Here is a 12,951-nt window from a genome sequence, read left to right on the forward strand (position 1 = left end):
GATCCTTCAGTATAGATCCAGACAAACTGAACAGCTGAACTGGTCCTGAGCCACAGAAATGCTGGATTCTGCCATTTTTCAGAGGCGTAAAGCAGCTCAGTAATCTCTTTCAGTGATTTGATGAGTTTCCTGGTTTCGTCTTTGAGAAAGTGAAACGGTGAGGGTGCAGAACTGCAGTTAGCCGATAGAGGGCGCTCAAGTCTCAAACACTATTTTCTACTTCAGCCTGTGATTTTATGCTATAAACGTCTATGGAAGCCTATTCATGGGTTTCATCCGGTCGCTATAAAATCAAGCACCTAGATTATGAATGCAGACTGCATTGTGCTTGATTAATACACCTGTGGAAAGGGACCGGATGAAATCCATGAATACTTTTACGTTCGGAATTTATTTCATAACTATCATTTGTTATATTCTAATTTCGACTTTTTATGTTATAGTTTTTACTTTTATATCATCATTTTTTAATTGTATCTCATAATTATGACTTAATATCTAATATGTTCGGCTTTTTAATGTACCCTTTTTATGGCATCTCATGATTACGATTTACTAAAGCCATGGTTTATTTATATTTGCTTGTTTTTTTAAAACAAATTTTTTTTTTTCTTGTTTTCTGTAAATCAATTCGAATAATAAAAAATGCCTTAGGCTAATTGATGTAGGCCTATCTTTTCTCAAATATTTTGCAGAACAGTCTCAAGAATTGGAGCAGAGAATATTTTTACACACTTTCATAGCATAAACTGAAAAATGCCGAGATACCAATCAGAAAATCGAAACCAAGCAAGCCCCTGGGCCAAAATGCATTTACAATAAAATACTCTCCGAGGTATGACGCGCTTATTTACGCGTCATGTAGCCTATGCTATTTACAACTTTTCACGTGACGTTGGTCACACAATGTTTACAATGATCGGCTGATGTGGTTTGTTCATATTCTACCTGTAAGTTTCCATTTCTCTGCTACTCCCACGTCACTGAAGTGCGTAATAACGATGTGAGATTTTCATGGGTGCGCCGTTTGCTTTCAGTTTGTGTCTTTCAGAATGCGTCTCGTATTTATATTGATGCTATGTTTACAAATTTTTTTCCCCCAGTTTAGAAATATGGGTTGTTAGTTGAGTTTTAAATTAAAACCACTTTCTCATTTTGTAGTTCATTTTACCTGTTAAAATGTTAGGTGAGTTTGCTGAACTGTCACTGGAGGATAAAGTGGAATATATGGACACATCTGAAACGCAATGGTACTGGTATTACAAGGCAACGTGTGGTGTCTGGCACAGAGTTGAGGTAATGTCTTATTTATACAATATGTTTCATTGCAACTGATTGCCTTCATAATATATAAAAAATGTTTGTTGTAGGATGACCCAGAAAACTTTATGTTCAGTGATGATCTGGAGAGATATTACCTCAGAAACCCACAAGGAGTTATAAACATGACTGCTGCTGGAATCCAGATACAGATTAACTTTTCAGGTAAACAGTTTCTACATATGATAACCTTATGATCATATCTAGGGGGAATCATTTTAGGAATAATATTTAAACAAATTTAGAAATAATTGCTGCTCTTTGAGGTAGCAACATATAATGTAAATCAAATAACTAATAGCCTTGTTGTATACACCCTTGACAGACCTCATGAACAGTGTTGGGGAAAGTTACTTTGAAAAGTAATGCATTACAATATTGTGTTACTCCCTTAAAAAGTAACTAAATGCATAACTCACTTGGGCTTGTTTCGGGGTTTTTAAATAACAAAAAAAGTTGTAATTTTGGCCAAATGTAAAGGCCCTTTCACACCAAAATTGAAATAATATGTCTGAAGAAAATGCAAATTCACGTGTGTACAGTGCGCAGCTCAAACAAACCTTTCAGCTGTGCTGCCATTCTGGATTGCAGTAGAAGAAAGTTTAACCCTTACTTCACCAATAAAAACAAAAAAATCTAAAGTCATTTTGCCAACGGTTTAACTGAATCATCATGGAAGGTCAGCAGCAAGTATGTTGGTCAATAAAGTGAGATTAAATGCATTAAAAAATTTTTTTTACATTAATTATTGGAGGTTTGCTTAGTATTCTGATTTTGCATTTCACTTATTTCATTCATTTTTTCCATCTTTTTTTATGCAAGTGAGATGAGTAAATTCATGCTCACATTTAATCCACAACTACAATAAACATCATTTTAAACAACGCCTCTGGACTTATGATTTTTCTCAGCATGGGGACAGAAGAGCTGTCAGTCATGGGAAAGCAAAGTAACTTGTGTTACTTATTTGAAAAAAGTAACTCAGATATTTTGTTGTAGATGGAAAAGTAATTAGTTACTTAACTAGTTACTTGAAAAAAGTAATCCGATTACGTAACTCGAGTTACTTGTAATGCGTTACCCCCCAACACTGCTCATAACTGTGGCTGAATATCAATATCTAAACTCATGTCATTGTTTTATTTTTTATTAATATGTGTTAAAATTTAGCAAGGACACAAGTCAACCTAAGAACTGGGAAAACAAGGCAGATTAAACGCTCATTTCTGACTGAGATTGGCTTCAGGTGAGATATTAATTAAAACATTTTCAGTAAAAAAGTACTTGGACACTTAAGCCACACGTTTTAGGCAAAACATTTGACAAAAAGAAAGTTTGGGAACGAAATTATAAAAAGCTATAGATATCCTGTTGAAATTTAGAGAACCTTTGGTGTAATTAATACTTCCACTTGGCTCAAAAAACAGTCAACTTAGTTTATAAAGTGTATAAATAAGTGTATAGTGTATAAAAGTACAGTCAAGTTCCATGTTGCATTCATTCCATTTCTCTTTCAACGAAACGAAGAGAAGCCAACCTTATAAGACGTATGTTTTGTTTGACAGATGCAAATGTGATGACATTTCCCAATCTCCACCAGCACACTGGGAGGATTTTGATCCCAAAAAACCTTATCAGGTGACAAGAAGTGCTTATCATAATGCAACACTCTCTTCTTTGTTTACAGTCTGTGGGTTGGAACTGTGGTGACTTTCTCTTTGAAAATGTTCTCTTATCTCAATCAGTTAATCTCTCTGAGAAAAGATAGCAGCGAATATCAGAAGATGGAGAGATTCGTCAGGGATGTCGGCTTACTGCATGATCCCATGATCGTATCCATCAACAGAATACAAAACATGGATCTTTGGGAATTGTTTTGTAGGTAATAAGAATGTCTTGCTCCACCTAGGACCATTTAGTGAATCTCATGAAAACCTAAAACCCAAAACCCTAAAATAATAACACTAAATACAAATAAATAAATGAATAAAACCAATCCTAATGCGTATTATTTTTATATTATCGTTTTACTTGCATGTGGAAAAATAAATTCACATTAATAAAATGTATTGCCTGAATTTGGGATTCTTAGGAAAAAAATCCAGTTGATGAGGATAAAAGGACAATCAGAAATTGAAGAGCAAATGCTGTTTCACGGCACAAGCGCGAAAAACGTGCACTCTATTTGCACATTTAATTTCAATTGCAGACTATCAGACAAGAGAAGAAGGGGACACGTATTAGGGAAAGGTGGGTTGTGGTTCTGATATTTTCTTAGTTGTTTTCACATTTAAAAAAGTTTATAATAACAACGGCTTTAATTTTTGTTGCAGGAACCTACTTTGCAAAGCACGCATCCTTCGCTACCAGATATAGTGAAAACGCCAGCCAAGGTACCAAAGTAATGCTGATCGCCCGTGTTCTTGTCGGGAAGTACAAAAACGGCCACCGAGATTATTGTACACCTAATGATGACCAGGATGAAAACATACATGATAGTTGTGTAGATGATGCAATCTGTCCAAGGATTTTTGTTATCTTTGATTCCAATCAGATATATCCCGAGTATGTGCTTGAATATCGCTGAAGATGAACGTATCACTCCAACAATGAATGCTGAAGAATTAGAGAATATACCAGAAATACCAGAATGTATATATAAAGGCATAAAGGTGTCTTTGGGGAAATATTTGTGCAAAATTTTGGGATTTTATGCATTTTAGAGGACAAAGTACTGTTTTATTTTCATCCAGATACAGTAAACGCATCAGAAGCTCACATGAAGAAGTGCTTTTCCTGCGACTCTTGGCCAAGAATGTTCTCATCATTCGGATAAAAGAATTAAGAGAGAACAGATCTTCACAATCTTGATGAGATCAAGAGGATTTTATTCACATCATCAATCCAATCACAGAATTGATCACCAAATGTTCATTTTGGGAGACACGTATCCCAAAAATCTGAAAGTTACTTAAATTATTACTTGCCTCATGAAGTGAGAACAAAGGACTTGCAAATCAAGAATCAAATAAACGTATATCCCTTAGCACCTCAATATCATGTTTTTTCTTACACTATCTCAATGTGCATTAACTTCTAAATGTTCTTCATTCCTTAAAAGAAAAGTTCACCCAATAATTTAAATTTCGACTGAATAACTCACTCACTTTCAGTCGCTTCAAACACGTAGGGACTTTTTTTTTACTTTTGTGGAATGCAAAACGGAGAAATTTTGAACAATGTACCAGTCAGTCTTTTGCATGCAAATACAATGAATTGGAACTAGAGCTTTCAAGCTTTAAAAAGGACATAAGTGTCATCAATACAAATTATCCTCTACAGTTTGAGTCTTCTGATGCCAGATTTGTGTGATGAACGGAATTTATCATCAATAAAGGCAGTACATACAGGTGAAACTCGAAAAATTTGAATATCGTGCAAAAGTTTGTGTATTTCAGTAATTCTAATTAAAAGGTGAAACTAATATATTTAGTAACTATATACATGATTATACTTTTCAGAGGGCCGACATTTCTGTATTTAAAATCCTTTTATTATTGATTTCATGTAATATTCGAATTTTCTGAGATTTTGAATTTGGGGTTTTCATAAGCTGTAAGCCATAATCATCAAAATTATAACTTTTGCACGATATTCAAATTTTTCGAGTTCCACCTGTATGACCAGAATGAGAAGCTGACCAAACTTTTCAATTAATCAGTTAATAACAAAACCATTTGTTCAGGAATCAGATTGATCAGATTCTCAAGATCAACTCACTGATGATTTGGTCACATTGTTTAACAGGAAATAATAACTCACATTTTGGTTGGCTGCTCATATTGACAGATATGGTTTTAGAAGACTTGGAATTTAGTTAATGGTGCACTTCTATAATGCTTTTGTTAGGCATTATATATATTTTTGTGTGACTACGATATTATTCAAAATATCCGTCCGTGTTCCACAAATTCAAGCCATATAAGCTTAGAGCGACATGAGGGCGAGTAAATAATGAAATTCACTTTTGGGTGAACTACTCTTTTAAATCAACAATATGTATTTTCTGCGGAAATCGGAGTTGCGGTCTGTTTGTTTGCAAGCCCAGAACGACAGTATTAGCTTGTCCAAAGGCAACAGACTGTGGTGGGACTTCTTGTCTTGCTGAGAATGATGGAAGTTTGAGGGAGTGTTTGAAAATCTTATTATTTTTTCAATTCTGTTCGGTGCTGCTAGTGGAACAGAATTCACACTGTGCTTTAAAGTATAACTTACTCATCTCTCTGTGATTGGCTAACCAGGAAGATTCAGTCAAAGTAGTCTTCAATGTCAATATTAGGATTAAGAAGCTCTTCGCCATATCGGGATAAGTCCATTTGGTTGAGAATGAGGTTTTCGAAGGTTTCCTCCAGGTCCGTCTCTCCGATAAGGACGGCCCCCACCATTCGGCCCCCGGTCAGAACCACCTTAACATACTCCTGCCCTTTTGTACAGCGCACAAGAAGCTCATGGTCAAATCCCAAACCCTGAGCGTTAAACTTCCCAAGCAAAACCACCTAAAAAACAAACAGAAAAACAACAGACATTAAATGCTTGCCAAATGGATTGTCAAAACTGAAAACTACTTTTGTGCAATTCATTTATTAATTGAGAATGCTGGTAAATTCTAATCATTTTCCCTTGAATTTCAATTAAGCTAGCAAACAGGCTGCATAATTATGTATTATAATATTATTTTTATAATAATTTAATTAATTAATTGTTACAAAATCCTTAAAAAAAATCATGTAACTGCAAATTACCCATTAACATGTTATGAGACAACATATTTGTTGGATTTACAAAAAACAACAGATTAATATTCTACAATGATTTAAATATCTTTATTTTATTTTATTTTATATAATATATACATAAAGTGTAAGTCAATTATACATGCACCTTAAAGAAGTTATTCACATTAAAATACATTGTTTGATTTCTTTAAAGCTTTGTCATATTATGAACATTTAACATTTACAATATTAAAATATTTATATTTCATAATAATCAATATTTCATCTACATATTCAGGGATGCAATGTGAAGCTTTGATGTCTCCCTGTGGTTTTCCACCAAAAACAATTAATTTGAAAGCAAAGAAATTAAGACAGATATAAATATTAGCATTGCAATTGTACGGTTGTTCCTTTAAATAAAATTATTAATATTATTATTGTTATTATTAACTCATATTTTATTGTATAGTACAAATGTTGTATTACTATAGTATTTCTTCTTATAGTATGTATGTAATAATTATTATTATTGAATACTTATTTTGAATGGGTTCCATAAAAACAATTGTGTGAATATGGCCAAGTAGTGGAAGCTTTTTAAACTTTCATCTTTACCACCTTTTTCACTCCTGATGAGTTTGCATCTCCAATACAAATTTTCATATAAAGTTTCCTCTGCGTACATTTCTTTGAATTTTAATGAAGTAAATTCCTTCTGTCATTCCATTTCGGACTCAACTTAAATTCTGAATTCTCAAATTCAGATTGTTCAGGAATTTAGTCAAAGAATGAGACAATATATGAAAAAAAAAAAAGGAAGTTACCAACAAGAAAATAACACATTTTAGAGGAAACAGACATAAACAGAAGTACTCACCTTGTAGTTGAAGAACTTGGTGATGTGTGTGAACAGCTCAAAGCAGAAGTCCAGCTCTATGGGCTCCTCCAGCACATCTGCAGCCATACACCGCGCCGCGTACCAGCCCATCTGACGCGCCTGAGTCCACAATCGCATCTTCACGGAACAGGAGAGACGATTTAGAGAAGTTAATCTTCAGTGCATTACAGTAAAAGGAATCACTGACCCAGAATCGTAACCATTGTGTCTATAACAAGTATCAGGTATAAGTATAGTGTGTGTTCTCATGTCACAGAAGTATGAGATGAAATGCACAAATACAGTAACTGAGGCGCAGTTGTACCTGTTGCCAGAGAGCGCTGGGCTTCCAGCCGGCAGTACACACATCACCAGCCGCATACACATCCTGTTCGGACGTCCGCATGTGATCATCCACTCTCAGACCGTGATCTTCCGCAAGATCAAACTGGAATGGGAAAAAAATTAAACGCATAAGGGATATAATAAAGACTGAATTCTGGTAAATTGGGCCACTTGCTATTTATTTCACTGAGACAAGTAGCTCAATTTGCCAAAATGTACCCTACAAAAGTAGAAAATTTACATTGCTTTGCATGGCATGTATGATATGCTTTTTATTAGGGATACACTGATAACAACAAGCCAATAATTCAAATTCTATAGTATTTTGTCTAAATAAATGAAAAATAAAACAATGTAATTAATAGTGTTTTTAAAGATTAACGTCTAGGTTACTAATGTAACCCCGTTCCCTGAAGGAGGGAACAGGCATTATATTATATTTTATATATATTCATTATATTTGAGTTCCCTATCAGTCAGTTACGTCCTAAAATATAATATAATATAATATAATATATATATATATATATATATATATATATATATATATATATATATAGACACGTACTGATTATTACTACTATTTTGCACATTTTTTGATAATAATAATGGTAAAAATAATGGGTAAATTCTAAATTTAAATTACGGAAAATATTGTGGTTTTGAAGACTTTACTATTACTCGAAAATGTTGCAAGTAAATATTTTTTTTAATGAATAAAATTCAATATTTACCAACAAGGATAATTAGACAATACCATTTTACTTTTACTTTATCCTTATAAATATATATGATTTATATATATTTGGGCCATATATATACTTAAAATTGAAAAGTGAAATAAATGTGTCAATTCAGATGCATATTTATTTTTACATTGTTGCCATGGAGAAAAGGTTCAGTGTTCGGCACGACACCTGTTGCGCTGACAACGAAATCACAGCCATAAACCTTCCCATTGTTTAACTGGACATAAGCTGGCCACATCCCTATGGAAAGTAAAAAAATATATATATATTTTAGCTGTAAAACACTGAGGGTTAATTTTTGTTTAACCAAATTATTTTATTTAGAATAACCTAATTCAGATTTCTTTGTGCTGAGTTTGGACTGCAAAAACTCCTGTTGGGTGAAGATCTCATCAACCTCACACTCATATTCTATATGCACTCCACTGGAACTCTGAGAAAAAGAAAAAAAAAAGAAAAAAAAAAGAAAAGAATGAGCATTGGGACAAAATATTATTTTCACCATTTTAAGGTGGCTAATGTACAAATGCAAAAATGTATACAAACCTGCTCTGCTCCTCTTAATTCAATCCCTTCATGCCAATCTGGGCCCAAAGCACTGCCAAGCTCTCCAGAAGCCCCACTGTGGCCTGCTATGAAACACACACATGCGCAATTAATGTTTTCATGACCTTTAAATTGGCTGGGAATTACTGAAAATATTGTGGGTTTTGAAGAAAGATGATTTTATTTTATTTTTTTGTAGATGTGAGAACAGAATAATGTTTTATAATTATGAATATTATTATTATAATAAAATGTGCAAAATAGCTGCATATAATGAGTATATGACTTTTGACTAACTGGTAGTGTACATAATACATACTACGTACATACTGTATAATATACAAACATATGTGACCCTGGATCACAAAACCTATCACAAGTCGCACTGGTATATTTGTGGCAATAGCCAACAAAACATTGTATAGGTCAAAATATCGATTTTTCTTTTATGCCAAAAATCATTAGAATATTAAGTAAAGATCATGTTCCATGAAGATATTTAGTCAATTTCATACCGTAAATATATAAAACATTTATTTTTGTGAGTGAATGCAGCACAATCATGAACATAAATGGACACCTTTAAAGGTGATTTTCTCAATATTTAGATTTTTTGGCACCCTCAGATTCCAGATCTTCAAATAGTTGTATCTCGAACCAAGTATTGTCATATCCAAACAAACCATACATCAATGGGCATCTTATTTATTCAGCTTTCAGATGATGTATTGACCAAAAAATTTACCCATGTGACTGGTTTTGTGGTCCAGGGTCACATATTGTCTGAGCATGAAATGTCATCGAAGTAAAACTTGCCATTTAATTGACAAAAGTATCTCAATTCGCCTAAATTTACCCGTAAAAATATACCCTGCTTTGTATGGCATGTATGATATGCTATTTATTAGGGATGCACTGACAATACCATTAGCTAATAAAGTGTCATAGTATTTTGTCTGAGGGGCCGTTTATATGACACCGTTTTCAACAAAAAAAATGGAACGGAAAACTTTTTACGCGTTCTAGCACTTAATTTACACGACAACAGCGTTTTGGGGCCTGAAATCAAACTTTTGAGAACGTGTTTCAGAGTGCAAGTTTTTTCAAAACGATACCTCTATCATCTCCATGTAAACTACAAAAAATGTGAATTTGTGAAAACAGTGACGTCATGCGCATGTGTATTACATGTTCAGTCTATAGGCACGTAGTGTTTCTTTACAAAGTGACATCGCCAACTACTGGCCTGGCATGAATATTACAGCATGTTTAGTCTTTTTCACTGATCCATTTGAACGTGGATCGTTTTGACAATTTGTCGCCTTTTCAAAAATACATCGTTGTTGTGTAAACATACCCTCAAAAAATGTAAAATAAAACAACACTAAAATAAGTGAATTTAAGTGAAACGTTATAATGTTCATTATAGTATGTAACAGAATATAACATTGATTTTGAGATCTGAATGTAATTATTGGTTGTGTTTTTTTAGGTTTTTTTTAGATTAACTTTAAGTGCACATTTCATTAAATTGTATTAATTATTCAAATAAAATGTTATCAATTTATATTTTATTAGCGAGAAAACAGGCTTTTCCCTTTTCCCCCTTCACTTTATAACAGTAGCCTTCATATCCTTACGTTCCATCAAAACTGGCAGAAGAGGGCAGCAGTGCACAGTGTGTGTGAGAATGTAAATCAGTGTGTAAGGTGAATTCATACCTCCGGTCTTGTCAGTAGTGTAGCGTGACCTCTTGCATGGCAATGACCTGTCTTTCTTTTCAGCCTCCAGTGAGGGAATGAAAAACTGAGCAGCTCCTGCATCAAAGAATGTGTTTCCTATGGCTTTATCCTTTATAGCCCAGATCACCTCACAACCCTCTACTTCATACCTACAGCAACAGACAGCAGGTATTATAGAAGATCCTTCTCAATAAATCTCTATTAGGGCCTAGACTTCCAAACAAATGTTTGGACACACCTAATCATCCTTTGATTGTTACTATGTTACTATTTTACACAATATTCATCATCAAAATATAAGTCATTTCAAGCATTTAATCAGAAGCCTTTGGATAAAAGTACTGTTAGTGTTTTTTTGTGTGTGTTTGCTGTGTAGATTCTTTATTATTAATAAGTTTTAGGGTTGATACAGATACTCACACCAATTCTAATGCGATTCCTCCATTGCCGATGACAACTATTCGTTTAGCCTTTGATAAGCGCTTTTGAAAATCCTGTGAAAATAGCATCAATGCACAGTTTTTATATATATATATATATATATATATAACCATCTAAATAATTATGCATTACACTCATGTTTGTTGACACCTCAGCATTATATTCATATACATACACTATATAGACAAAAGCATTGCGACCCCTGAACATTACACAAAAAGAGACTGTAATGACATTGCATTCTAAACACATAGACATTCACTTGAATTTGGTCATCCCTTTGCCGCTATAATAGTAGTTTTAACTCTTCTGGAAAGGCTTTCCACATGATTTTGCCCATTTATCCAATAGGGCATTTGTGAGTCCAAAAAACTTACGTTGGACAAGAAAGCAATTTCCGTTCAAGTTCATCCCAAAGGTGTTTGATGGGGTTGTGGTCAGCAATGGGTCTGATTGAAACACCTGAATTCAGTAATTAAGAGGTGTGTCCCAATACATTTGTCCATATAATGTATAGGCTATTCATTATTAATAAGTTCCAGTGTACCTGAGCACTGTCTGTGTCTCGTATGCCCAGCACATGAGGTTTGTCTTGGATAAGAAGCTTGGGTCTGCCTCCACTGCAGAGACACAACTTTTTATAATGGAAGGTCTGGCCATTCTCTGCTTGTAAAAGCTGCAGAAAATGAGAGAGGGGTTCATATTAATATTTGAATATAGAAAATATATTGAATATAGAAAAAGAAACAAGGTGTGCGTCTTAACATACATGTTCCTTAGCTCGCAGGAGTTTGACTGCAGATTGTATGACTTTCAGATTGGGATACTTTTCTTCTAAAACACTAGATGGCTGTTCCTCGATATCAAATTCTTCCAAGGTCTTCGACACCTACATGGAGAAAGGTAGTTGACTGATAACTTTTTAATTCAATATAAAGATTACTGAGAGATTTAAATATTACGTACCGGTATATAACTGCATTTAATATACAGTAAATTTTAACTATAGCCTAATACGTTTTCATTTAATTGTCAATAACATGAAATTAAGTGTCTGAAAACATTACATTCAGTTTAAATATGCACATTCTTGAAAGAAAATGATTTCCAAAATACGTACTTTTTTTTTTTTTAAGGGACAGTGATTTGTATATTAATAATAAGTATATTCTTTCAAAGCAGGCTTCATTATTTCCATAATAGTTTTCAGGTTTAGGATCGTAACACAATTTTTCTCACCCTTTAACTGAACTTTGTGAGTAAAATTTGTTTGTTTGTTTTTGTTTTTTCAAGACTTTGAATTTTGAAATTTTGAATTTTGAAGTTTGAAGTTTCATTTTCCCAGAATAAATGGACAAAATGCTGAAAGAAAAAGACACAAAATGTCAATGTGAAATATCAAACCTGTTTGAAATTTATAACCGTCTTCACTAAGGGAGAGGCTGTCAGAAGATGAACTTCATCTGATGGGAATTGCGAAGCGATCTGCAAAAATTATGAGATTATACAATTATCAGACAGATCAGCCATTAGATCATCAGTTGTCGTTTTTTAATGTGTTCATACCTGTTCTGCACAAGTTACACCTGCGATTCCTCCACCTACGATGACAAATGTGACTTGTTTATCTGAAGCCATTGAACTTCAGCACATGTCCGCAGCTCGAACTACGAACTTATATCAGGCTGCACGAAACCACTATTGAGCTGCTCAGTTCTTGACTCCTGTGGTCTCTGTCTCAGCTAGAATCACATTAATCACTTAAAAAGACACGTATAAGACACGTATAAAGAGCAATCTCATTCCGACTATATTTAGACCATAGAGATTTAGACAGAATGGACTTCCGTGTTTACCTTCTTTCAGCTGACTACAGAAAGCGTTGAGGGTCAAACAAGTACGCGCTACGATATACGAGGTACGTACTGTAGAGCCCTTTATGAATCCCTGTTCATCCCCGCTGTTCACGCACACTTGATATAATAAAGATAACCCTTGTGGAATAAAGACATGTGCTCAATTGTATTGAATGTGCCCTTGTAGCCTACTTTAAAGTGTAGGCTACTTAAAGGGAGTACACTTTGACAGATGTTTCTTAAAACTATATATGCTTGTCAGTAGCTAAATCGGCTGCATATTTAATCCATTTAAAA

General features: G+C 33.9%; 2 protein-coding genes across 3 annotated transcripts; one reads left to right on the plus strand and one right to left on the minus strand.

Moving 5' to 3' along the window:
- Window positions 1-574: 574 nt before the first annotated feature.
- LOC309496502 (protein mono-ADP-ribosyltransferase PARP11-like) lies at window positions 575-4,369 on the plus strand. Of its 2 annotated transcripts, XM_082166488.1 has the most exons (8): window positions 575-1,296; window positions 1,371-1,485; window positions 2,491-2,566; window positions 2,886-2,958; window positions 3,066-3,202; window positions 3,413-3,570; window positions 3,654-3,713; window positions 4,074-4,369. In XM_082166488.1, the coding sequence occupies exons 1-8, from the start codon at window positions 1,180-1,182 to the stop codon at window positions 4,154-4,156; spliced, it is 819 nt and encodes a 272-aa protein (XP_082022614.1). In that variant the 5' UTR covers window positions 575-1,179; the 3' UTR covers window positions 4,157-4,369. The 2 variants fall into 2 exon arrangements, with proteins under 2 accessions (XP_082022614.1, XP_082022613.1); XM_082166487.1 differs by having other exon boundaries at window positions 587-1,296; window positions 3,654-4,369.
- pyroxd1 (pyridine nucleotide-disulphide oxidoreductase domain 1) lies at window positions 4,192-12,675 on the minus strand. Its single transcript, XM_082166486.1, has 12 exons — window positions 12,365-12,675; window positions 12,203-12,283; window positions 11,568-11,687; window positions 11,346-11,474; window positions 10,778-10,851; window positions 10,337-10,506; window positions 8,616-8,701; window positions 8,400-8,502; window positions 8,197-8,309; window positions 7,301-7,423; window positions 6,976-7,113; window positions 4,192-5,876 (listed from the first exon to the last, which is right to left on the minus strand). Exons 1-12 carry the CDS (start codon window positions 12,434-12,436, stop codon window positions 5,628-5,630), a joined length of 1,458 nt encoding a protein of 485 aa, XP_082022612.1. The 5' UTR covers window positions 12,437-12,675; the 3' UTR covers window positions 4,192-5,627.
- Between the last annotated feature and the right edge of the window lie 276 nt (window positions 12,676-12,951).

This window comes from Leuciscus leuciscus, assembly GCF_965113295.1.
Source record: "Leuciscus leuciscus genome assembly, chromosome: 4".
Taxonomy (NCBI): Eukaryota; Metazoa; Chordata; class Actinopteri; order Cypriniformes; family Leuciscidae; genus Leuciscus; species Leuciscus leuciscus.

Bases quoted from the DNA above. Each gene is read 5' to 3' on its own strand.
- LOC309496502 (XM_082166487.1), top strand. From the start codon at position 1,180: ATGTTAGGTGAGTTTGCTGAACTGTCACTGGAGGATAAAGTGGAATAT. The intron at 1,486-2,490 runs GTAAACAGTTTC...GTTAAAATTTAG, and splicing joins GATACAGATTAACTTTTCAG to CAAGGACACAAGTCAACCTA. The intron at 3,571-3,653 runs GTGGGTTGTGGT...TTTTTGTTGCAG, and splicing joins GGGACACGTATTAGGGAAAG to GAACCTACTTTGCAAAGCAC.
- pyroxd1 (XM_082166486.1), bottom strand. From the start codon at position 12,436: ATGGCTTCAGATAAACAAGTCACATTTGTCATCGTAGGTGGAGGAATC. The intron at 11,688-12,202 runs GTTTGATATTTC...TTCTCCATGTAG, and splicing joins CGGTTATAAATTTCAAACAG to GTGTCGAAGACCTTGGAAGA. The intron at 7,424-8,196 runs GTAAAAATAAAT...TTCCCATTCCAG, and splicing joins CTTTTCTCCATGGCAACAAT to TTTGATCTTGCGGAAGATCA.